The sequence below is a fragment of the Rhincodon typus genome, chromosome 21, assembly GCF_021869965.1.
Source record: "Rhincodon typus isolate 14 chromosome 21, sRhiTyp1.1, whole genome shotgun sequence".
Taxonomy (NCBI): Eukaryota; Metazoa; Chordata; class Chondrichthyes; order Orectolobiformes; family Rhincodontidae; genus Rhincodon; species Rhincodon typus.
The window spans coordinates 12,238,514-12,264,311 of NC_063352.1; the positions used below are offsets into that span (position 1 = coordinate 12,238,514).

The window sequence follows — 25,798 nt, forward strand, 5'->3', positions numbered from 1 at the left end:
CCAGATCAAACGTTGCAAAATGCTGAAGAGTCACTGAATGCAAAATGAAGGCATCAACCATGCAGCAAGGGCTGCTTTACAATAATCACACAATTCTTGACCTACACAGCAATTCAACACAGAAAGCTGTTATCCTTTTAAAGTCACTAATTCAGGGTAACCCTTTGGAACAGAATCACACTGCACTTTCAAAAATTTTAATTGAGCATTATTGCACAAATAAGAAAATGGGTGCTGAAAAATGGAGGTGCTATTTCACAAAGAGCAAGTCACTCATACTAAACCCAGTGATACTCTGCTCAGTTACTGCTGCTGTTGCAAAATCAGCATCTAACTTTAAGTATCGTGAAAACTTAAAATTGACAAGTATTTGGAGTGTAGCAGTTTTATTTTAAACAGTTTCACTACCTACCTGTAGTACGCCTGGGATAACTGGTACGACATTGGTGCAAAGGGCAAGGCTCGACTCTTCTTGGGACCCAAAGCTTTACTGACCCTGCGACGATTTACCAAGCTTCGCTGTTGGAACTCGAGAAACACTTTGACCAGTACTTCATCCTTGTATTGTTTGTATAGATGAAAAGTCTAGGGAAGTAACAGTTTTACACAAAATTACTAATGCACTGTTTAAACTAAACAAATACTCCATCTGATTCATCATAAGTTTCAAAATTTAGAACCAAAGTTTCTCGATTATCGACAGCAAGGAACCTGGCCTATTTTGCTGAATCTATTAAGCCTTGACACAATAATCTATCTTCTTCTTAAATATGTTTACCATTTTTCATTCCTTATGACAAATAGGCAGCAGAGAAAAGTCAAACAAAAACAATTATAGGGTCCCCTGTGTATTAGAGAATTGAAGAATTTTACTTTCCCGGAAGGACAACCATTTCATCCTCTGATAAACAGGATCTACGTGTCACTGGCAACATTTATTGCCCAACCTCAAACTTCCCTTGAAAAGGCAGAAGTGATTTGGCTTCTCATTTTATCGAGTCACCAGTGGCAACATTTCAGAGAGCAGTTGGAAGCCAGCAAGGTCAGGCCAGGCAAGGATGGCAGATTTTTTTCTTTAAATGATTGGTGAATTAGATGGGTTTGTATGGATGACAACCCAGTCATTTCATGGTTATGATTACTATTGACTAACTTTTTACTTCAGATTTATTACTTGATTGAACTTAGATTTCCCAGTTGTCATGGTGCCTTTTGAACTTATGACTCTAGAATCCAGTCCTCAGGATTCTTAGTCCTGTCTTGTAATCATTATACTATTGTTCCTGATAGATAGCCTATTCAGCAAAATAGGCACAAAATGAACTACACTTTGCAATGCCAATAGAAAGAAGTGCTCAGTCCAGATACACAACTATTAGAGCCTATGACTTAACCTATTATTTTTACAGTTTGTCACAATGACCGTAATTTTCATTAAGAGAGACTGCTGGTGGGGTCAATGCCAAATAGCAACATCATTACTGAGCTCCAGCCAGATCTCGCATTCAGAATGCCATCTTGAAGCTAGACCAGGAAAGCTGACACAATCTGTGATTTAACTGGTTCAACAGCTAACCTCCTGAACCAGCTGAACTGTTGACAGAGCAACTGCATTTTAAACCAATGCTTTATTCAGTATGTAGTAATCAGCACTGCTACAAAGACAGTGATAGAGAGCCCGGACATGTTTAGTAGTGATACCTTCCTTACCTCATCGAGCCATCGCTCAACTAATAATACACTTGCCCGAGTCACAAAATTCCAGGTTCAAATCCCACCCCTGGGCTTGGGCACAAAAATCAAGGCTGGTACCCCATGCAGTATTGAGGGAGTACAAAGAACAAAGAAAATTACAGTACAGGAACAGGCCCTTCGGCCCTCCAAGCCTGCACCAACATGCTGCCCGTCACAACTAAAACCCCTTATTTTTCTGGGGACCGTATCCCTCTATTCCCATCCTATTCATATATTTGTCAAGACGCCCTTCCACTACCTCCCCTGGCAGCGAGTTCCAGGCACCTACCACCCTCTGTGGAAAAAAAAAACTTGCCTCATACATCACCTTTAAACCTTGCCCCTCACACCTTAAACCTGCGACCCCCAGTAACTGATTCTTCCACCCTGGGAAAAAGCTTCTGACTGTCCACTCTGTCCATGCCCTTCATAATCTTGTAGACCTCTATCAGGTCCCCCCTCTACCTCTGTCATTCCAGTGAGAACAACCCAAGTTTCTCCAACCTCTCCTCATAGCTAATGCCCTCCATGCCAGGCAACATCCCAGTAAATCTTTTCTGTACCCTGCATTTTCAAAAGGTGCTGGGCTTTGGATGAGACCAAGTTAATCCAAGGCCCACGTGCCCTTTAATTTGGATGTAAAAGGTCCCCAGCACTATGTTGAATATCTCTGACTTCTTGATTAACATTAACTTTCAGCAAATATGACACAAACTGATCATTCTGCTAATTACCATGTTTGCTGTTTGTGGGAGGTTCTGTACACAGTTTGGCTTCTGTGCTTCTACAAGACAAGAGTGACTAGTCTTCAAAAGCACATTGACTAAAAAATACTTTGATGCATCATATACTTATGTGTAGCCTGGCAAGAGTTCCGATTCAAAATTAAAAAGATTCATTGAAAAGACTGTTTTTGTTAAGATGAGGTGAATCTGAATGAGTGCACTCCCTCAGTTACATAAATACCTGAAAAGACTGGCATGATTTCATCTGCGTATCAGAGAGAGCCAGTGTGCTCTGAATGAAATTCTGCAGGACCAAGTAATGAATATCATCAATGCTATAAAAGAAAAGAAATAAGGTAAACTTTCTTCACATTTATGATGGTTTAACATCTAGTACATTTACATTGCAGAGCAACTCAATCTCTATGTCTGGTTTGCTAACAAGAGGCTGCAGCGAATGTACTGTTAACAGTGATGTGCTCTCTATTAAATTCAAACTCTTCTTCTGCTGCTAGTTGTGGTTCTCCAAAAATGTAGTTGAATCAACACTCGATAACACTGCCATTGTGAAATAGGGCAAGAAAAGAGGTTCAACCTTACAGTCCCTGTGATATCCTTAGGTGGTTAATTTTTAAATTATCTCTAATTTTCCAGCTTGTATAATGAACTGACAGTCAATAGAAAGAAAAAAATAGAAATGGGGAAATTATAAAATAGGCTGCCGAAACTCTAGCACTCAGTGAAAATTTATCCCTAAATTATCTCCCACATCATATCCTTCCCCTTTAATGTAGAATTTTGGGTAGTTGTTACTTCTGCACACCATCACTACCTCTAATAGACAACAAAACCACCAGAACCAGAAAATGCCCTTCATAAATATAGTAATCTAGTTTCTGAAGTGATATTTAGCTGGTAAGTCCACTTGGTTATTCCACAGCTTTCATTTCAGTAGGAATACCTGATCCTTAAAAATATACAAAGTAAATTGTTTACCTCTTAATGTTATCCTGCTTCTGGTTTTCATTCCCTTCTTCCCCAACTACCAATATCTTGAACCTACGTGAAGAATAAAATTGAAAACAGGTGAACAACAAAACTGTGCATTTAAAAGGAAGGAAAACAGCAACCCATGCAGTATCTCACTCCCAAGTTTACAAGTTCTCTTTCTTTCAACTCCTTATCCTTCCCTGAAGGAGATATGGTGGAAGAATGCTTGCTCCAAAGCTCTATATCCCCATCACTATGGGGACGACTTGTCTGGTCAACATATCTGACAGATGGACTTGACTGATAGCAGGAACTCATTATGGCATATATCATGGGCTCCACTCACTTAGAGATTAATCTTGCAGTTTGCTGATGCCAGTTAGTACATTTCTTTCATGCATCACATTTAGCTCCTGTAACTTGTTGCTCGCAAATGGTCACAGAATTCTTCCAAATGCAAGACATCATGTTGAATTGTTCACATGTAAAGAAAATTAAACTCTCACACATTGACATCTTACCTTGTCATTCCCAAAGTATTTTGATAAATATTACTCAGGCAGGGAAGATATTAAACATACTGCATAGATGTGTAAAGTGGCTAGAAAATAATTGTAAATGGAAGTCACAGTGCTAAATTTAAATTTAAAACCCACAACGATTGCATACAAGCCCTCGTAACTTTACAAATACATGCTTGCAACACTACAGAATATAAACAATAAACAGACTATTGCTATATCAATACTAGATGCTATTATTTCATTAACCAGACAGACAGTTCCATATAAAACCAGTAATCTTACCTGGCAAATAATTCCTGCAGCGTATCTGGAATTTCAATATTTACGGATCCTATTGCAGAAGTGAATTTCTGCTTCAGTTTTCCTACAAATTCTTTAAACTCCTCTGCACAAACCTATGAAATTTAAAGTAGTTTGAACAGGAGCGTATTTGACTGAAAGGATATAAAATCAGCAGATGCCTTCTCCAAATCGTGCAGAAGGTAAAACAAAAGGCCCTTCCAGCCATGGTCAAACATGCGCCACCTACCGACATGCTACCCTTTAAAGGAATCTGTGAACATTCTTTAAGCAGACAACAGTATCACCAGCTCAAGGCAGAGGGCGATTATTTTCATCCAATCTGAACAAGGGGATTTCATAAAGAAAATTTAGCGTCTAAACACACAGAACCTATTGGTGTCAACTTGCCAGCAAGTAAAGGATCAGAATAATCAAATTGACCAGGGTACATCAATATCATGATCTGAACATTTTAACAACGGTAAATGATTTTAGAAGTATATTGCAAATGTGGGGCTTGATTGCCAGTTCCATATCATTTCGGATGCTGTCCACAAGTCTGGAATTGACCACTGTCATACAATTATTACCATACTGAATCTGTTTAACAAAAACATCATTTCTGCAACCCTATCCAAAGGCCGCCTGCAAAGAAAATGTCATACTATTGTGTTTCGGTTTACCTTACTGTCCTGATAATTGTTCTTTTTATTCATAATTTCATTGATTAAAGCATGATCTTCATAGACCTCAGCAAGACAAATCCTGCAAGCAGTAAAAAAAGAGTAGAACAAGTAAAACATTTCATATTTTAAAACTATACTAAAGCATCCAAGAAGACAGACTTGGTAACTGACAGTCATATTTATTAAACAAGCTGTGATTCATAAATATTTTGCTTCAGGCTGTATCGTAACTTTTAGATCCTACAGCATAAAAATGGACCACTTAGCCCAACAGGCCCACAGCAACATTTATGTTCCACATGACTCTCGTCCCACTCTTATCAGCATTTACTTCTATTCCTTTCTCCCTCACATGGCCATCCGGCTCCCCCGTCAACCCATTTTACCTGACACTTGGCATAATTTTCATAACTACATCTGTTGCAATGCCATCACCCCAGTGACATCAATTAAATGCAGAATTAAAAAAAAATCAAAAAGGTCAGTGGTGTCTCCGTTCTCCACTTTTGGACTGTGCGCCCAGAACCTCTTTATACTCCTCCCTTCCCACACTCATCCTCTCCAGAAGAGAACCAACTGATTTCTGACCATAGCAGTGGCACAGGAGGAGTGGGATCTTAACAATAAACTGACAGAAAAGACTTGGAACTGCTAGTATGGGCTGGAATTAAAGTGGATCACAAGGCAAGGTCGAAGCAGCAGTGCAACCCTTTGCCTGACAAAAATACTTAAACAAATTGTGCCTCACAGGTACATGCACTAGAATTGGCTAAAAAGCATTATTTTACTTAACATCAATTATGTATGTTGTAATTATCGTTGACCTATATTTTCAAGATCAATAAAGGGTTTCCAGAATGCATCTAATAACATTATGGGAGGGAAACGTAGAGAAACAAAAGGAGTTCTGCTTTACTCTATTAAGATGTGCCTTTGTTATTTTAATTGATACAGGCAATACAAATTTAATTCAATTTAAGAACAATTGTTTACACAATCAGTGTAAAGTCTCTGCTCCAGATCACAAAAACATACGTATAGTCAAAGGGATATACAAGACTAGGTAAGACAGCTGGTTACAAAGGAAGTTCTCGTTCTGCTCTACAATTAGATTGGTTCTGAAAAAATCCATAATATTTCAACATTTAGAAAAAAGTAAATATTTAGCGTAACGTAATTAAGCATTCTAACACTTTTACTGCTTCTTGCCACTATCTATGCTTCAAAAGAAGTGATCTCACCTATAGTTAAGCATTGTCTGTGGGTTCTTGAGGATGTAGCGGGATCGACGCCCTACAGCAAGAGATGTTTTATCCAAAGCCACTTCAAGATAACTATGCATGACATCTCTCACTGTTTGCCAAGGAACAAAGGGTCCCTTCACCTACATGAAACAAGACATTGTTTTCAAAATTCTGTAAATTTGTGTTTAACCCAGTTTCACCTGTGCCAGTCTTCTTGCCTTCTGACCTGTCTGAAACTGGACCATTTTCCTGAATATGGTATGCAAGGTTTCATTCAAGTGATGAGATGCTGATTCTGTGAGTTGTCCCCATGCCTAGCCCAATAACATGCTCAAAACAGACAAGCAAGATCTGGACCAAGAAATGGGTATGGATATTGACAAAGATTGAGATCTGAAGCTGAAATGCCAACCTCTGTTACTTATACAAATGATTTATTTTTGAATATGGGAGGAATGGTTAGTAAGTTTGCAGATGACACCAATATTGGAAGTGTAGTGGACAGTGAAGAAGGTTACCTCAGAGTACAACAGGATCTTGATCGGATGGGCCGAGGACTAGCAGGTGGAGTTTAATTTAGATAAACGTGAGGTGTTGTTTTTTGGTAAGGCAGATCAAGGCAGGACATATATACTTAATGGTGGGGTCCTGGAGAGTATTGGTGAATAAAGAGACCTCCAGGTGCAGGTGCATTGTTCCTTGAAAGTGGAGTTGCAAGTAAACAGGTTAGTGAAGAGGGTGTTTGGCACACTTGCCTTCAATGGTCAGTGCATTGAGTAGAGGAGTTGGGAGGTCATGTTGCAGCTGTACAGGACATTGGCTCGGCCTCTTTTGGAATACTGCATTCAGTTCTGATCTTCCTGCTATAGGAAAGATGTTGTTAAATTTGAAAGGGTGAAAATAAGATTTACAAGGATTTTACCAGGGTTGGAAGGTTTGAGCTATAGGGAGAGGCTGAATAGACTGGGGTTATTTTCCCTGGAGCTTCAGAGGTTGAGGGGTAACCTTATAAAGGTTTATGAAATCATGGATAGGGTGAATTGCCAAAGTATTTTTCCCAGCAGAGGGGTGTTCGAAACTGGAGGGCACAGGTTTAGTGTGAGAGAGGAAAGATTTAAAAGGGACCTAAGGGGCAAATTTTTCACACAGAGGGTGGTGCATGACTGGAACGAGCCACTACAGGAAGTGGAGGAGGCTGGTATAATTACATTTATGAGGCATCTGGATGGGTATATGAATAGGAAGGGTATAGAGGGATATAGGCCAAATGCTGAAAAATGGGAGTAGATTAATTTACAATATCTGGTCAGCATGGACGAGTTGGACCGAAGGATCTGCTTCCACGCTGTACAACTCTGTGACAGAGAAATCTCTGCACGGTCGGCCAAAAGACTACAATTTTCGCAAATCCCTTAAGTAAAAGAATAGTTTGCCACATTATTTTCAAGTCATCCACATAAAATCATTTATCACTATGTATGAAAATACAAATAAAATACCTTGAATACAGTGGCAAATGTAAAGATATATATAGAGAGAATCTCACTAAATTGATTTGAGGGGCAGTAAGGCCTATACCTGTTCCTACAATGTTTCCAACAGCAATGAGAAAAATCCTTGACATGACAGGTGCTCTAACCCAAATTCATACACTGCCCTAACTCTACCTGTGCAGGGAACTCAAAATACAAGGAAGATGTATGATGAAAGGTGCGGTTCTTATATATTATATTACTTAATATTAAGAGCTTGGATTTCAAACCAAATTTCATTCTGGGATTTAACTTAACATTAATTGGAATCATAACAGAGGACAAAAATATATCCTTGATAAAGATAAAGCATAAAATGCTGAAGTAATTTTTTGGCTTGCTTCTCTCTTTGCCAGTTTTTTCCTACAATAAATACTTTAAAAAGATGGAACAGTTGCCTAGAACTATCAACAATAACAGTTTGTGTAAAAAGGTTGAAGGTGCTTTTAACTGAAAAGGGAGGATGGAAGCAGTTTTTGTTGTCAAGTTTTTCCAGTCCAACTTCCTCTCTCCAGTTTTCTTCTTAGGCTGCGCATCACATGAGCTCTGAACCAACCACTTTACTGCCCCAGCTGCAACACTTGCAGATAACATAAAATTCCCTATTCCACCCAAATGTCGAGTTTAAGCATGAATCTGTCCACTTCCCATGCTTGTTCCCACACTAATTTCAAGTAAGATTATAAATTTCATCAAAATCTGAGCAGTTTTATGATACACGGTCAAAACCGTTTTGAACTAAGTTAAGGCAACAACCCATTTCATGGTGAAGCACTATGACCATCAGATAGCAAAAACTTTTATCCCATTAATGTGGGCTACATTTCAATCAGGTCATACAGGTTAAGAGATCAATGTAATAACTCTCTGTACCATTACCATGGTTGTCTATTGTGCATTGTTAAAATGATAGATATTTAATTGCTCACTTTTTTGTTAAGGACATGGCTGGCTACTCGGCAAAGCATAAGCAGACTGTCTTCCTGTGCAGTCCACGTTACACGTAGTTTGGTCATGCGGCGTAGTGCACTCTTATCAGCATCATCTTGGAAGCGAAATCTCTTCGTCTTTTCCTGTTGTGGTATTTCTTCTGCAAGAATTAATGAAGAATTGTTATATCATTAAAAGCAGAAAAATGTTGAAATCAGAACCCTAATCCATTTCTTTACAGAATGCTCGTTTCACATACTGTATTTTAGTTACCAACAGAAAATATTTTGCATTGAACCTGACAGTAGCAATGTAAAAAGCAAAAAGACTTTGAGGCTTTAAAGAGATAACCTATGGGAAACAAAGCACTCTTGACTCTAAGGAACAGAATAATGCATTTTATGTAGAACGGTGTAACATTAAATTTGCCAAAGCAACTCCAAATGCTATTTTTCTAAGAAAGTAACAGAAAAACCAAATGTCGTACAGGTGATGTTCGTCTTTTAACAGCCTATGGAATAACTGATCTTTCATTTTAAAAAGGTAAGAGCTTAAAAGACCAAGTCAGCAGTGATGAAACTTCACCTTTCTTTCTCTTTTTCTTCTGTTTCTTCACAGTATCCCTTTCAGGACGTTTTCTTTTCTGTCCTTTTCCACCAGCTACTCTTTTATTTCTGCCTACATTGCACTCCTTTTCAATTCGAATCTCTTCCTTGCACTCAGCAAGAGGTCCATGCACAGACTTAAGGACACCTAACATACTGAATTTATTTCCTGGATTTAAAAACAAAGCAATTAAAAAACACGGAAGCCTTTGTATGTTAAGTAATGGTAATCAAAACACACTCTACCGCATTCCCATCTTAGCTTTCCATAATAAACAAAAACTTTTTTTAAAAATAGTATGCTGTAATAAATATATTTAAACAACTTCAATTCTACTTGAGCCAGTTGGACAATGGAAATGATCTGGATCTAGTGCAGGCTCACCTGGTTGGGATTAGTCATACTTTATCATGACAATGGTCCCATTTGGACAGATTGATCATTGGACACCCCAGCTTACAAGACAGAAAATCTGGTGAAAGTAATTGTGACTATCCAAGAAAAAGATGGTATGAAAATTGCTTACCATATTTCCAGTGGCACTGTGATGCCTTTTCACTACATGGAATTGTAACAGCACAGAAGGAGGCCAATCAAGCTTTTGCTATCAGTGGAGCTGTCCAGTCAGTCCCTTACCCCTACTCTATTCCTGCTGCCCTGTAAGTTTACTTCATTCAAGCTCCTATCCAATTTCCTTTTGAAATGACAATTGCCTCCATATCTAGCACCTTCATCAGCATTTGTCTGGAGATTGCATGGTCAAAGCAGTTCAAAAACTGTGGCTATCTTGAATTTTATCAGATTTAATATAAATATACCGTAAATTTTTAATTCAACATTTTGGTATCTTAACATTCTCAGGACTATTTCCAGTCTCACTTTAATATTTAATTTTCCAGACTCTCGTATGAGGCTTTTAATCCAGGATAATGCAATATTTAACAGATTCAAGAAACTTCACATAAAGCATTAATGTAGAACCATAATGCATTGAGTTTCATTTACAACATAAATACTTCACCTGCAACACCAAGGGGAAGGGCATGTTTGTTCAGGAAGCTCTGTAATCGCACCGAGCTGCTCTCAGGGATATTGAGACTCTACAGAAAAAGGAAACAAATTGGTTTAACAGGAGCAGTTTGTTTTAAACCAGCCTAAAGCAAAAAAAAAATCTGTTTATGTTTGTATTCACACCTTCATTTTCTAATCATAATCTTGTGAACACATCACATCTATACAGTGCCTATTAAAAGTTCCAATGAAGATTTGATACTGAACCTCATTAGAAGGAGTTAATAGGGTAGATGGTCTGAATGCTAGATCAAGAATGCAAGTTTAATGGTCTGAAAGGAGGAATGGGAGATCACAAGACCATTAGGGATGAAGATGATCATTCAAACCATTAGTTCATCTATGCTGAAGATCTTTCCATTTCAATCTGCAATTGCTCTTAGAAGGTTTCAAGATACTGTACTTACCTGGAAATCCAAGTATCATCAGCCTTTGCATAAATACTTTCTTGACATCAGTCCTACATTTACCATCTACTGAATCTGTCATTTTATTCTTATTATTTGATTTAAAACAAACGTTCCAGATTTACCATTCCTATTTCCTTATCTCTTCTGCATACTTGTAGATCACCTCTTGGATGTCTCCAAAGCTAAAAATCCTAATTTCTGCAGCCACTTTCTGGTAATTAGATCACCTTACAGTTGTTATGCGGACTTCTGCTTATATTCATATTGTTTTCCTTGTACTTCAGTGACTAGAACTGCACACAGTCTGCAAACTGTGGTGTAATCAGAACACTGTGACATTTGGTCTCTAGTTCTTCTGACCTGTGTTCCTTTATTCTGTCAATATAACTCAATTCTACTGGTTTTGTCAACTGATACCCGCATTGATTGAAAAACCAATTGGCTAGGCCTCTTTCTCGTTTATCATTCATTACTTCAACTTATCCCACAGAATATTTATGCTGCTTATTTTTAGTCTTCCTATGGGTAAAACCCATGGACAATATTATACATTTGTCTTCATTAAATTATACATTATTTTGTTCAATCTATTTATTTCAATCAATCAATGTTATAGAACATATGCAAAATGTTATTCCACGAATAATTGTAATATTCTCTTTTTTGCTACACTTACTCCACATCAAACCCAATATTTGCAGTAGCCAAAATATACCTGCTCCTATTTCCTGAACTTTGTTCACTGAGGACTCTGGAACAAAACTTCCAGCGGTACCGATGGGACGAAACACTCAGTAAGACTTCAGTCAAGAACTACAACGAAACTTCTCAGGCAATAAGGAGGAAGGGATTGATAGCTCAACAACCTTAGATATTACAATATTGCTATATCAATCATTTATACTTTGCAATAATCATCCAGTCATCCAAGACAGCTTCCTTCAATTCATTAGCAGATAGTACTAAGTACTGTAATGAATAAGTCACAAGCACCAATTTTGAATGCCACTGAAAAAAAAACACATTCCTTTCCTGAATTCAGGCACATGTTAATCATGTTAAACATTTCACAAGCTTAAAATAACAGCAAAACTTCTAACAGAGGTTAGTGGAACTAGCTGTAAAAGTACCAATTTTCCCAACAAAGGAAGGTAGATGGTGCATTGCAGAAGCTGACATGATGGATGCTGATAACAGGATGAAAGGAATTGAACGACATCAAACAGGGAACGAGGAAAAGAAAAATCACACGTACGGACAACAGCCTAAGTTTATTTGTGATGGGGTCGAAAGCCTCCCAGATGATGACTCTGAATCATGGCTGATGGCATCAACAAGGATGAAATGCTAATCTTATTCCATTGTTATCACCACTCTGTTAAACTGATAAAACATAGAGATGGTCAGGCAGCTAAACTATAGCTCTGTTCTGTCCAATTGACCATAATATGTTAAAACAATACATGTCAAGACATGGTGACTATGTTTACATTTGGAATACTTACTTTTTTCGCATTGTTAATAATATAACTGGTCCAGATCCAATTTCTTTTCAAATGTCCAAAGAAACTAGAATCCAGTCCAGCTGCTCCAAGACCATCCCCAGGTAATTTTCCATCATCCACCAATCTCCGACTACCTCTAGAGGGATTGAGGATAGAACAATTACCAAAAGCAACAAGGTTACATTCCAATCTGCAATCAACACCAACTCAAACTGCGGTCAATGCAATTTTACAGGACGAGTAAACAGCAGAGTGGGAGTCAGAAAGAGCACATGGTCATAGTGATTAAATTATGTTATAAGGCACATATTTCATGAATACTGTCAAATCATTGGTGAAAGGGGTTGGGAACAGCTAGCAAGTTGAACACCATCAGATGCTCTGTTTACATTGGAATTTAGAAAATGATGTAAAACTGCATGCACTAGATCCAAAACGCACATAGCATACTCCAGGAGGGAACGTTTATGCTCCAGGCCGCTCTTAGCAGTCGTGTCCTGTTCCATCACCAAATTAAGTGCAGTGTTTTCCGCACCCTCTCGTGTTACCTGACCAGCATTCTTGTTTAATCGAGGAAACCGAATAACTCCTGGAAGCAGAAACAAATACAGTCATTGTAAGAGCTTTCAGTAAGCAAAAAAAGACCAATTGGTCCAAATAATCCATCCACTTGTCAAAGATCAACACTGCTTCCCTGAATTCTCACTAAAACATTCTACCTCTTGTGTGTGTATTACAATTCATTAAGAGTTTAGCTTGCTGTGGCAAGTTGCATTTTTACATGTATATTGCAGTTTTGAACTATGGATAGTGATGGCAGAGGCACCAAAGGTTTTTTCCCATTAAATGGCTGAGAAGGGATCTCAGCAGCTCTTATTTCCTGCCACTGATGTATTCAACCCATTTGGTACTCAACCTATTTGGCTACATTATGAACACACCTTCTTTGCCCATCAAGTCCTCAGGTGGAATTTAAATGTGGACTGTGGCTCAGAGGCACAGAGTATCTACTGCATCACAAGCCCTCCACAATCAATCCCTTAACTGGATCTCATTATTTTTGGAACTTATTTATACTAGTTACTTCAGAGGCTTTTCCCTAATAACCTCTTGCATACTAAAGGTTTTGAAAGTTCTACCAAACCACCCAGATTACTCCTTTTTTCAAAATAATTGTTGGGAAGGAAACTGAACCACTTTTCCCACATATAGACAAATCTGCTGTGCATTTCCATCAGAAATGTTTTTATTCTTAATTTTTTTTAAACGCATCTACCAGAATTTTTCAGGATCAATTTTGTCAATTTCTTTTACTGCTTTTTAAAAAAAGAGAATCCTTTAAGTTTGGTGATAAGAACCACCCACAGAATGCTAGATAAGGTTTGACATATGCCATATACACCAACATAATTTTTAAAATTTTTGTACTTATCCCAAAGCACACAATATCACTTTACACATTTTTTAAAAATACTGCAGATCTGTTCATACTAATCCCTGACCAAAGCATTACATTGCTGTCCCATTCAGATTACTATTTCCTTGTTAGCATTTTAATTAATATACCTCTGCATAAATGTGAACATTTAGTTAACAATTTAGTCCATTGTATAAGAAAGGTAGCAAACACAAGCCATGGAACTACAGGCCAATGCGCCTGACATCAGCGGTAGGAGGATACGGAGGGACAGGATCACCCAATATCTGGATAGTCAAGTTTCTCCTCTCCGGAGAAGTATTGGACATTGAAGGGTACTCTATTGGTTGTATCCTGTGTTTGTCTTCCGAGGAGGCATGCCCCGATGCATGGTATATTGGCAAGACCATGCAGACGCTATGACAACGGATGAATGGACACTGCACAACAATCGCCAGACAAGAATGATCCCTCCCAGTTAAGGAACACTTCAGTGTTCAAAGACATTCAGTCTCCAAGCTTTGGGTAAGCGTCCTCCCAGGCGGCTGTCAAGAAAGCCAGCTAAGCAGAAACTGTTGGCCAAGTTCCATACCTATGAAGACAGCCTCAATTGTGATCTTGGGTTCATGTCACACTACATGTGACTCCAGCACACTGTTTTGTATCTGCAAAATTTTCCTTACTGTCCTGTTTTGACACCATCACCTTGATAAATTGTTATGATCTCTCTACCTTAATTAGTTTGGAGAGTTTTGGAATTACTTACTACTTTGGTTAGACCCTTGGAATGCAACTCTTATACCTACCATGTCATTCCAGTCATTTGGTCCAGCACCACCTTATTTTTAGTTTTTTGTAATTATCTCTCTGCCTCATTTAAATGGATTATTGGTTATCCCTTCACTTGTTATTCAGCTGTTGACACCTTACCCACACTGTCAGACACTTTTGATCACCTGCAGAGATACATTATTCAACACTCAACTCTCAACATTTGTATGATCTTTAAATCTCTGCCTATAAATTCTGTGTCTCTCTCACTTCACCTGATGAAGGGACTACACTCCAAAAGCTTGTGATTTCAAATAAACCTGTTGGACTATAACCTGGTGTTGTCTGATTTCTGACCTCATTCACCCCAGTCCAACACCGGCACCTCCACATCTCAGAAATCAAAGGTGTGAAACTGAAACATGCTTGTAAAATGCAATTTCAAAGGACTTTCATAACTCTAAACTCAAAACTGCTTTTTGCTGGTTTAGAGCTGGTTTTGAGGAGAAGTTAACAAGCAAACAGAAAACTATGATGAAACAACTATAAAGAAATTAAATGTTGTTTTATAGATACAGAAAAGCAAGACAGCTTGAATACAGAACAGAATATATCACACTCTTGTATACCCTCCTTTAAGAAAAATTTGAAAATGAATAGAGATCTTAAATAAATAAGTGGTAAAATTCATTTAAATCCATTTCCTCCCCTTGTAATTTGGCAGTAGTGACACTGTGTGGCCAAAAATATACATTGCAAGGTATTGCAATAAACTTGCACAAAGACTAGTCAAGATCATCAATCTAAACAAATCAAGCCTTTGTTTTCAAGATTTGGTCATGGTGCTTCTTCTGGACCAGAAACACTATTCACCCCCACAGGTACATGGGGATAGAATCACTCTATACATCAACCACAATTCCCAAATTTTACAACCAGGGGTTAGCACCATCAATGGATTAAATTATGCTGCTGGCTCTAATTTTGTGAAGGGTGAAGCTGAAATGACACTCTCATCAGCTACAGGAACTCAGGAAAAGACTCCAGCCACAGAACTCAGATTATATTTGTTTCAAAACATATTGAACATTCAATTCAATTGTTGACAGTAGTTTGAAAAAGAGCTGGAAAACAGCTGTAGAAATGATTTAAAAGAGCACCCAGTGACTTGGTAAACATTTCATGGCACAGCCACAACCAAACTTTGAATAAATTATGAGATATTTAAATTGAAACAGAGTTGAGAAGGAAAACAAAAAGTAGGATTATTGATCTTTAACAGATTGTCTGTAACCGTGCTTACCTAATGGGGTATTCAGACAGACACACATAAGATCAAACCAGAAGCTCTCCACATCTTGCAAACTATTGAGAGCGTAGCAGCGATTATCAAATGGTCGGCTGCTCCTAGCCAAATTATAATGCGGATCACAACTAGTAGTGTCAACAATCATGGCATTCTTTTTGATATAAACGAAAATCTAATAGAGAGGAAATAAACAATCACAACTCAATTTGCAGTTTCAGAACTTATATATTGCCAAATAATATTGACACAGCGTAGAATAACTTGAACAGCACATTACTGCAGCATGTCGGTGCGGCAGTGTAGCTGGACCTAGATGAACGCAAGAACACAACATTTCAGATAAATTTCAAGCGATTAGTCTTGTGGAATAAGTAACAGTGGCAGAGATTCTGAGAGAGTGTCTCTGGCTGTCTTCTTCCCCAAGATAAGTTAAAATTATTAGCACGTGGAAAGCCTTTGAGCGGACATGAAGAAAGAGGTGTCTGTACATGTACATAACTAATACACATACATACATACATAAACAACATAGCCACTCCATCAAAAATAAATCACGTTATTTAAATTTAAGAGTTTTGAAACTGCCGTTTTAATTAGAATCTAAATAGACATACAATATCATCTAAAAACCAAAAAAAAAAACTGCAAATACTGTAAATCAGGAACAAAAACAGAAGTTGCTGGTAAAGTTCAGCAGGTCTGGCAGCATTTGTAAAGAAAAAAAAGAAATCAAGAGTTAATTTTTCAGGTCCAGTGATCCTTCTGATGTTCTGAGGAAGGGTCACTAGACCCGAAATGTTAACTCTGATTTTTTTCTTCACAGATGCTGCCAGACTGGCTGAGCTTTTCCAGCAAATTCTGTTTTTGTTGTTGTTGCATATAATATCATCTATTTAAAATAAGATTAGAATAATTATGCTGTTAAAAAGAGAAATGCACAACAAAATATAGGTCAATACAATGGGGTATTTTTTTCTCTAAACCACACAACAATTTCAGTCTAAGTCTGTAGAAAGAATGCACATTAAAGGGATTTTAAATGCTAACCAATAAGACTGGTTCCAAAGCACTTAAATGGAACAGTAAATTGACTTTCTATTGTATTTAATGGTACACAAAACACAGTGCATAATCTATTTTCCCCCTTCTAGATTCTTCCACCAGAAAATCGGCAGTTTTGATAACCACCAGATACAGGAAGTCTGCAACATTACTGTTATTAGATACCAAGAATACATAAGATATTGTAGAGTGTAACATGGGTTTCATGTCTCTCTGTACAATTTGTTTCATTGCTCCTGCGAATTCCATCAGAACAATGAATTGTCACATGAGTTTGGTATAGAGTGTAAGATTATGTACACGATGGTGCTTTCCAAAAGAACCCAGGTTCAAAGCACAGAAGAGAGTAGCTAGCTGAGGCAGGCCCAGTCATGATGATCTGAAAGAGGCACACAACCCATTTATAAAGACACTCAAATTCTTAGAAATTGTGGCTACATAATGTTGTAGCATGAGTCAGAACCAGAAAAGTAGCATCCACTAATTCTTATGGACTTTATGACCATCAACATCTTTGCTGACAGCCTACCTGATCTTTCTCTTGAAATTTTTCAGTTGGACCAAATTGCAGCAATCCCATATAACAAAGACGTTGCAAACTCTCAAAGATAGAAAATATGTATCTCCTGTAGAGAACAGAAAAAAGAAATCACACCAATTGTATTGACGATAATATTCTTTGTTTCGTCAGCTGTGGCTTATTTGACACTCTAGGTTGCGAGTTCAAGCTGTAATTCAGTATTTGAGCACCAAAATCAAGACTTACATTCCCAGAGCTTTACGGAGGGTATGCCGGTGATGGTCTAACCCAAGGGTCACCATGCCTCAGGTGAGGGGAAAAGGTTGAGAACAATCCTTTATCGTAACCTCAGCTGGTGCAGGAATTGAACACATGCTAATGGAATCATTTACATTGCAAACCGGCCATCCAGCCAAATGAACTAAACTGACCTCCAAGAGGTAAATTTCCAGTCAAGGAATTGAAGCCCAGCCAGGGGAGATACTAACCACAATACTAAAGAGGAGATGTATTAATATACGTAGCTTCCAGAACACGCAACTGTGTCATGCTGTGAACCAGGCTGACAATCCATGAAACTTTTCATTTCATATGTCATTTGGAAAATATGCAAAATCTAGTGTTAGGAAGTCTTGAAGCATTTCCATCTTGTTGGATGCATCACCATTACCAGCTAATGTTTTTAAATATATTTGTGGATGGATGCAAAATTTCCGCTTGCTTTGAGCAGTATTTCAGCAGCTAATTATTACTCAATTACATCAACTTACTGAGGTGGAGAATTTTAAGCTGGTAAACTTGCTCAAAGCAGTCAGGAAGAGAGTTAATTTGAGTAATCACAAGAGGCATTTACAGCACAGGAGGGTGCTATTTGGCCCATTGGGTCTATATCAACTCTCCAAGGAGTAATCCATTCAGTCCCTTTCCCCTGCTCCATCCCTGTAGCCTTGCAAGTTTGTATCTTTCAAGCGCCCACGCAATTTCCTGTAAACGTTACAGATCATCTCTGCGTCCACTACACACAACGACAGAGCATTCCTGGTTATCAGGTGTTGCTTATGTATGTGAGTTATGCACACATAAATAATGTTATATATGTACACTAATATGGGGCAGTGGACAACTTGTGAAAAGGAAATATTTGCATCAGTAATGATGTTCTGCAGATCAAGCAGTGGAAGTGTTGCACTATGGAGCTGAAAGCGTTTGACACCAAAGCCAAGCGCTTGTAACAGAAGTTCTTTTTCTCTGATGGAAGGATCAAAATTTCACAAAGTACTTTTTTGTTTTACTTAAGTGACACATTTATTAGTTAACCAGTATTTGTACTAAAACTAATGGTTACTGATAGCGATGAAGTTTGTAGAATGAGAGATTGGCATTAATTTTGGAAACAAACTTGACTGTTCTTACCGCTTATAGAGAAGTTGCTGCCGCGTGGGCTGGGGTAGGTCCCTTACTAAAGTGTGTTTCAGGAAAGTATCATTTAAATACTCATCCAGATTTTCAACCTATTTAAAAAGGAGATGGAAAAAAAGTAGAGAAAAGAAGTAACAAGTCAAAACCAGCAACTTCATGGAATATTGTAATTCCAAAACAATATGACATACAATTATTGGACATCTAGTTTATTTGTAAAATACTCTAAGTAATGAAAACTCAGTATTTGTATAGCTTCATTTAAGAAAATTAACCTGTGATATAGATAACAAGGCGTAGAGCTGGATGAACACAGCAGGCCAACCAGCATCAGAGGAGCAGGAAGGCTGATGTTTCGGGCCTAGACCCTTCTTCAGAACATTTTCTGAAGAAGGGTCTAGGCCCGAACGTCAGCCTTCCTGCTCGGCCTGCTGTGTTCATCCAGCTCTACACCTTGTTATCTCAGATTCTCCAGCATCTGCAGTTCCTGCTATCTCTAACCTGTGATACAGTTTGTTTTGATGTTTAGAAGTAATACAGCTAAGAAATTGCCCCATGGGACAGATGTCTGCTTTGAAAATGTTAGATGGCTGAAAACTATTTGAGAGGGTAGTGATAAAACTTAATGCAACACATTGGGTCTGCTCCTGCCCTTCAGCAGGCAAGGTGAGCTGTGAATGAAGAAGCTTCAAAAAAAAAAAAGAACGGAATCTAACCACCTCCTCTTGACATTAAAAGGCATCATCTTCTGCTGAAACCTCACCAACTTCCAGGGGTTACAATAACCAGAAACTTAACATTACTAGCCATACAAATATTGTGGCTGCAAGAGGTCAGTGGATGGAAATTTTGTGGCAACTCACCAAAGCCACAAAGTCATGATTGTGATGACATTTTGCTTTGGATTCCATGCGCTCTTACTTTCATGACCATTCTGCCATGAGGGACCTTATCTTTGCTAAGTTCCATGTACATGATATCAAACACATTGTTCTCATTAATACTCCTGTTTACCTCCTCAAAATAATCTGATCAAATTTGTAAAAGATGATCTTCCCTTAACAAATCTATACTGCCCATCTCCAGTTAATATGTATCTCCAAATCAACACATATCTTGTCCCTCAGAACTGTTCCAAATAATTGTCCCATCACTGAGGTTAGACTGACTGGCCTGTAATTACATGGTGAATTCCTTCCTCCTTTTGTTTTTAAAAGCAATACAGGACAACATTAGCAGTCTTCCAATCCTCTAGCACCCTACCTGCGGCCAGAGGATTTGAAAATTACTGCTAGGGACCCTGATATCTCCTCCCACCTTTCTTCTAATATTTCATAGTGCTCCACCTGATGTCTATACCTGTGTTGCCCTTTTCTGCCTACGGATTCATGACTGCCATTTGGTGTACTGTACTCCTAGCTAGTCTGTTAATGACAAATTTAATACTCAATGTAACTGTAGATTCAGAAAAAAGGCACAATAGTGTTACCTTGTGGCTGACTTGTACTACCTGGACAAAGATAGACAGGGGAACACAGAGCAGTATGTCGCTGATAAGAGCCCAACCATATCCAAACTCTCTGTGAATCGGGGAAGGAGGGCAGTTTCTCTTCCATGATGCTTCGTCTACATAAACTGTTTAAAAAAATAAAATTAAAATGGACCAATTAAAACTGAAAAGTACAGAATACAACTTTCTGCGATTGTTTTTAGTTTGTTTAAAATGCTCTTTCAACAGTGGCAACAATAGAAATAATTCAAAATTTGTTTTCAGAAAACAGATTTCAGGGGACCCAACTATTTCCCTCCATAGTCCAGGAACAATTTGGTCCATTGGGAACTGCATCATCACATACTTGGTTTGATGACAGGGAATAATTCAGGTCCAATCTTGAAGATTATAAAAGTGGAGTTAAATTCTTTAAAATTATCCATGCCCCTAATTATTTAGGCAAATGGGACTACGTCTCCCTTAATCTTTCTTTCATCCTCTTTGACATCAACTCTAATAACTGATGTTTCCCTGTGCTCTGAACACCTTTTAATGATGCCATATCTATTGAAAGATGCAGTACCCAAACACAAAATACCTCTAAAATGCATCCTACAAGGTTTAACAAAATCAAATAACCTCCTGTAGCTTACAATAAATTTCCTTGGAATGTATCTGAACATATATCTTTACTCTTTCATAAGATGTGGGTGCCACTGGCAAGGCCATCTTGTGTGGCCCACCTCTAACTGTCTTGCCACGGCCAGTTCAGATGACAGTTAAGGGACAAGTATATCACTGTAGGCCTGGAGTCACATGTAGGCCACGTCAGGTTATGACAGTAGATTTCCTTCCCCAAGTAATGGGTGAGCCAAATGGGTTTTTACAGTAATCAATTTCATGGTCACCATTACTGAGACTGACTTTCAATACCAGATTTATTAATGGTATCTAAGTTTTATCAGTTGCCATGGTGGGACATGAACACCTATCACGAGATCATTAACATCTGATTTTGCACTGGGGAGTAGCCAACGTTGTACATTGTTTAAGAAGAGCAAGGAGGATAATCTGGGGAATTACAGGCTGATGAGATTTACATGAGTAGTAGTGAAATTTTTGGAGAAGATTTTTAGGGACAGAATTTACCCGTATTTTGAACAATATTGGCTTATTAGCAATAGGCAACAGGGCTGTGTGTGGGGGAAGTTGTATCTCACAAAATTGAATGAATTTTTTGAGGAAGTGACAAAGATGCTTGAAGAAGGGAGGGCAGTGGATGTTGCCTATGTGGAGTTTAGCAAGGCCTTTGACAAGGTCCTTTGTGGCATGTTGATACAGAAGGTGAAGTCACATTGGATCTGCGGTGGGACGGATACAGAACTGTCTTGGTCGTAAAAGACAGAGTAGCAGCGAATGGGTGTTATTCTGACAGGAGATCTGCGACCGGTGGTGTTCCACAGGGATCAGTGCTGGAACCTCTGTTGCTTGTAAATGTACATTAAATGATTTGGAGGAGAACGTAGATTGTCTGATTAGTAATTTTTTTCATTCATTCCCAGGATGAGGGCATTGCTGGCTACGCCAACATTAATTGCCCATCCCTAATTGCCCAGAGGGCAGTTAAGAGTTCACCACTTTGCTGTGGGCCTGGAGTCACATGCAGGCCAGATCAGGTGAGGATGGCAGTTTCCTTCCCTAAAGGACATTAGTGGAACAGATGGGTTTTTCCAACAATCGACAATGGATTCATGGTCATCATTGGACTCTTAATTCCAGACTTTTATTGAACTCAAAATCTGCCAAGGCAGGATTCGAACCCGAATCCCCAAAACATTACCAGGGTCTCTACATTAACCGTGCAGCGATAATACCACTAGGCCATCGGATGACACAAAGATTGGAGGAGCTGTGGATAGTGAGGAGGATTGCCAGAGGATACAGCAGGATATAGAAAGGCTGGACACTTGGGCGGAAAATGGTAGATGGAATTTAATGGACAAAGGCAAGTTAGGGCAGGACATATACACTTAAAGGTAAGGTCCCAGGGAATGTTGCTGAACAAAAAGACCTTGGGGTGCAGGTTCATAGCTCCTTGAAAGTGACATCCCAGGTAGACAGGATAGTGAAGGTGGCATTTGGTGCGCTTGTCTTTATTGGAGTTGAGAAGTCGTGTTGCAGCTGTACAGGACATTGGTTAGGCTGCTTTTGGAATACTGCATTTAATTTTGGTCTCCCTGCAGTAGGAAGGATGTTGTGAAACTTGAAAGGGTTCAGAAAAGATTTATAAGGATGTTGCCACGGTTTGAGCTGTAGGGAGAGGCTGAGTAGGCTGCGGCTATTTTCCCTGGGGCGTTGGAGGCCGAGGGGTGACCTTATAAAGGTTTACAAAATCATGAGAGGCATGGATAGGGTAAACAGACAAGGTCTTTTCCCCAGGGTGAGGGAGTCCAAAACTAGACGGCACAGGTTTAAGGTGAGATAGGAAAGATTTAAAAGGGACCTAAGGGGGCAACTCTTTCACACAGAGGGTGGTGCGTGTATGGAATGAGCTGCCAGAGGAAGTGGAGCAGGCTGGTACAATTACAACATTTAAAAGGTATCTGGATGGGTATATGGGTATTGGAGAAATAAGGGCCAAATGCTGGCAAATGGGACTAGATTTATTTAGATATCTGGTCAGCATGGTCAAGTTGGACCGAAGGATCTGTTGCCATGCTGTACATCTCTAAAGGCAAGGTAATGCATTTTGGAAGGTGAAATGCAGGAGTGATAAGTATACAGTAAATGGCAGAACCATTAGAAACGCTAACAGAGGGAGCTAGGTGTACAGGTCCACAGCTCCCTGAAAGTGGCAACACAAGTGGATAAGGTAGTCCAGAAGGCATATGATATGATTGCCTTTGTCGCCAGGGCTCAGAGTACAAGAACTGGCAAGTCATGTTGCAGCTGTATATACCTTTAGGTAGGTGACATTTGGAATATTAAGCACAGTTCTGGTTGCCACACTACCAGAAGGATATGGATGCTTTGGAGAGGGCACAGAAAAGGTTCACCAGGATGTTGCCTGGTTTGGAGTGTATTAGCTTTGAGGAGAGACTGGACAAATCTGGTTTGTTTTCACTTGAACATGGGAGGTGGGGGGGGGACACATCAAGTAAGTTTACAGAATTACGAGAGGCACGGATAGAATACATGGTCAGAGTCTTTTTCCCAGGGTAGAAATATCAATTACTAGGGGACATAGGTTTAAGGTCAAGGGGGAAAGTTTAAAGGAGAGATGAAAGACAAGTTTTTTTTTTGCACAGTGGGTGTTAAGTGCCTGGAATGTGCTGCCAAAGGAAGTGGTAGAAGCAATGTTTAAGAAGCATCTTGACGGATACACGAATAGGCAGAGAATAGAGGGAAATGGACCGCTTCGAGGCAAAAGGCTTTTAGTTTAGCATGGTGTCCTGTATTGGCACAGGCTTGGTGGGTCAAAGGACCTTTTCCTGTGCTGTACTGTTCTTTGTTCTAACAGTAGTCTGGAGTCATTAAGGGGAGAGATGGCTGCACAGTGGTCATGATAATGCTGTGATGATAACATCTAATCAGCATTAAGCCTGTTTCAATAGTCAGTTATGAAATGAATTCCTCTCAAAGAATTACAGCAGGTACGAAATAGTCATGACAAATCAAGTGCTATAATGGCAACAACAATATCAACTTAAGAGTTTTTGGTAGTACACACTAATATAGTTCCCACCAAATACAAATATACAGTGGATCTTACAGCATCAAGGAAGTAGAGTGAATGAGAAAGGTTGAATGCATACTGGAGGGTGTGTACATGATGCAAGGATGGTTGGGGTGAGTGGGTGGGGTTTGTGGAAGGGGGTGTAGGTTGAGGGGAGGGTGGGGGGAGGAAGAGAAGGACATAGAGACAGACAAAAACAGGTAGACAGGGGCATAAAACCCCATCTCACTAGCCTCCCTCAAGTTAAAGTTGAAATATTGAGGTGGGGGGGGGTCCCCAACTTAACTGCTCCATCCAATAACCAGAAATTCCTTTTGTTAAAATCTGAATTTATGTATTTTTCTGCAATGAGCACTAGGATGGTGTAGCACAAACTGTTCCAGTTGTGATCAACACATAACAACAACTGTGATCTAAGATAATAAGTTGTTCTGTTGGGTATCACACGAAAAGCATAAAACAATGATCACTGATGAGAGTGGTTTGACGAGCATTCCTTTAACTTAATCGTTTATGCCTTCAGTATAATCAAAATGACTATGACTTTGAAGATTAATAAGAAGCTCAGATTACCAGTGTCTTTCACATGCAGATATTCTATATCCCCTTCCCACTGGCTATCTTCACCCATCTCAATTGTTGATATTCTTGCAAGCGTTCCACCAGCTGCTGGACTGATCACATGTTTAGCAGTTTCAGTATTGTCCTTTGATGTGGATATGCCTTCTGCTTCTGCAGCTGTAGTCTCCTGCGCAGAGTTTGCTGGTGCACTGACCAAAGGTGCAGACACAGCTGCTTCCTCTAACTTTTTCCGAAGAGGATGTCCATACACGATGTACCACAGGAATGTGTGAACGAGGCGCAGCCGAGGCATTTTGGGAAGGAAGCCGAGTGAACGCCCGAGCCCAGGAACTGACAGATACAAAGATTTTTAAAATTACCAGGTGAAAATATAAGTGATATGTATTTTTGAAGATCCTTATTTTCAGGCAGAATCATTACAATTTGTCTAACAGCTATAGCATCATGCAGCAGGGAATAAATAACAAGAAGGTATACAAGAGTAAAGCATTATTAAATTAAAAGAAAATAGGTGGACTAAAGCTAAGTGTGCTTTGTGCAGTTTTGAGTTCCTATTATACAATATTAAATGCATGAGAGTAACACAGGCCTTAGGAGCAGGAGTTGGCCTGTCTGGCCTGTTCTACCATTCGAACTGACAATGACTGATCTGATTTTAGTCTCAATTCCAACTTCCTATCAGCCCCCATTACCTGTGACCCTTTTGTCTATCAAAAATGATGAATTAATTCAATGTGCCATTTGGGAAAGAGAATTCCATGCCAAAATGAACCTCAGGGAGAAAAATGTTTTCCTCATCTCAGCTTTAAAAGGGAGACCTCTTCTTTTTAAACTGCATCCTCTCCTTCTACTCCCTTCCACAGGATGCAATGAAAAGTCTTCAAAAATAGGAATTCTTTTGACCAGAGCAGAAAAAAAAACTTGAAGGAGATTCAACTGAGGATTTGAAGAAGTAAATTGGGAAAGATCACTTCATTATTTGGGAGTCAGTAATGGGGAGTCATCAATTTGAAATTTAAGACTGTGAGGAGACAGACTTTAACAATTACTTTGCGTAGAGATTTGTAGGCTCATGAACACCATTTTCTATAAACAAAAATCCCACTGGAAAATCAGACTAAATATTTGTAATGTAGAAAGATAGTAATATAGGAAAGTAATGTAGAAAGATAGTAATATAGGAAAGTAATGTAGAAAGATAGTAATATAGGAAAGTAATGTAGAAAGATAGTAATATAGGAAAGTAATGTA

The 25,798-nt window shown here is 38.9% G+C and overlaps 1 protein-coding gene across 4 annotated transcripts in view; it reads right to left on the reverse strand.

The window, feature by feature from the left end:
• Positions 1–25,798, reverse strand: part of LOC109922756 (general transcription factor 3C polypeptide 1) — a 59,528-nt gene that overhangs the window by 12,820 nt on the left and 20,910 nt on the right. For 3 of the 4 annotated variants that reach the window (XM_020522804.2, XM_048609451.1, XM_048609450.1), the window contains exons 15-30: positions 24,539–24,877; positions 20,227–20,372; positions 18,732–18,829; positions 17,328–17,424; positions 15,731–15,908; positions 12,681–12,828; positions 12,240–12,375; positions 10,275–10,353; positions 9,233–9,421; positions 8,647–8,807; positions 6,183–6,325; positions 4,939–5,020; positions 4,256–4,368; positions 3,456–3,518; positions 2,701–2,794; positions 413–585 (exon numbers count right to left, since the gene is read on the reverse strand). In XM_020522804.2, coding sequence (XP_020378393.1) covers positions 413–585; positions 2,701–2,794; positions 3,456–3,518; positions 4,256–4,368; positions 4,939–5,020; positions 6,183–6,325; positions 8,647–8,807; positions 9,233–9,421; positions 10,275–10,353; positions 12,240–12,375; positions 12,681–12,828; positions 15,731–15,908; positions 17,328–17,424; positions 18,732–18,829; positions 20,227–20,372; positions 24,539–24,877 — 2,239 coding nt within the window. The remainder of the gene's footprint in view (positions 1–412; positions 586–2,700; positions 2,795–3,455; positions 3,519–4,255; positions 4,369–4,938; positions 5,021–6,182; positions 6,326–8,646; positions 8,808–9,232; positions 9,422–10,274; positions 10,354–12,239; positions 12,376–12,680; positions 12,829–15,730; positions 15,909–17,327; positions 17,425–18,731; positions 18,830–20,226; positions 20,373–24,538; positions 24,878–25,798) is intronic. The other variant, XM_048609449.1, reaches the window with a different exon arrangement.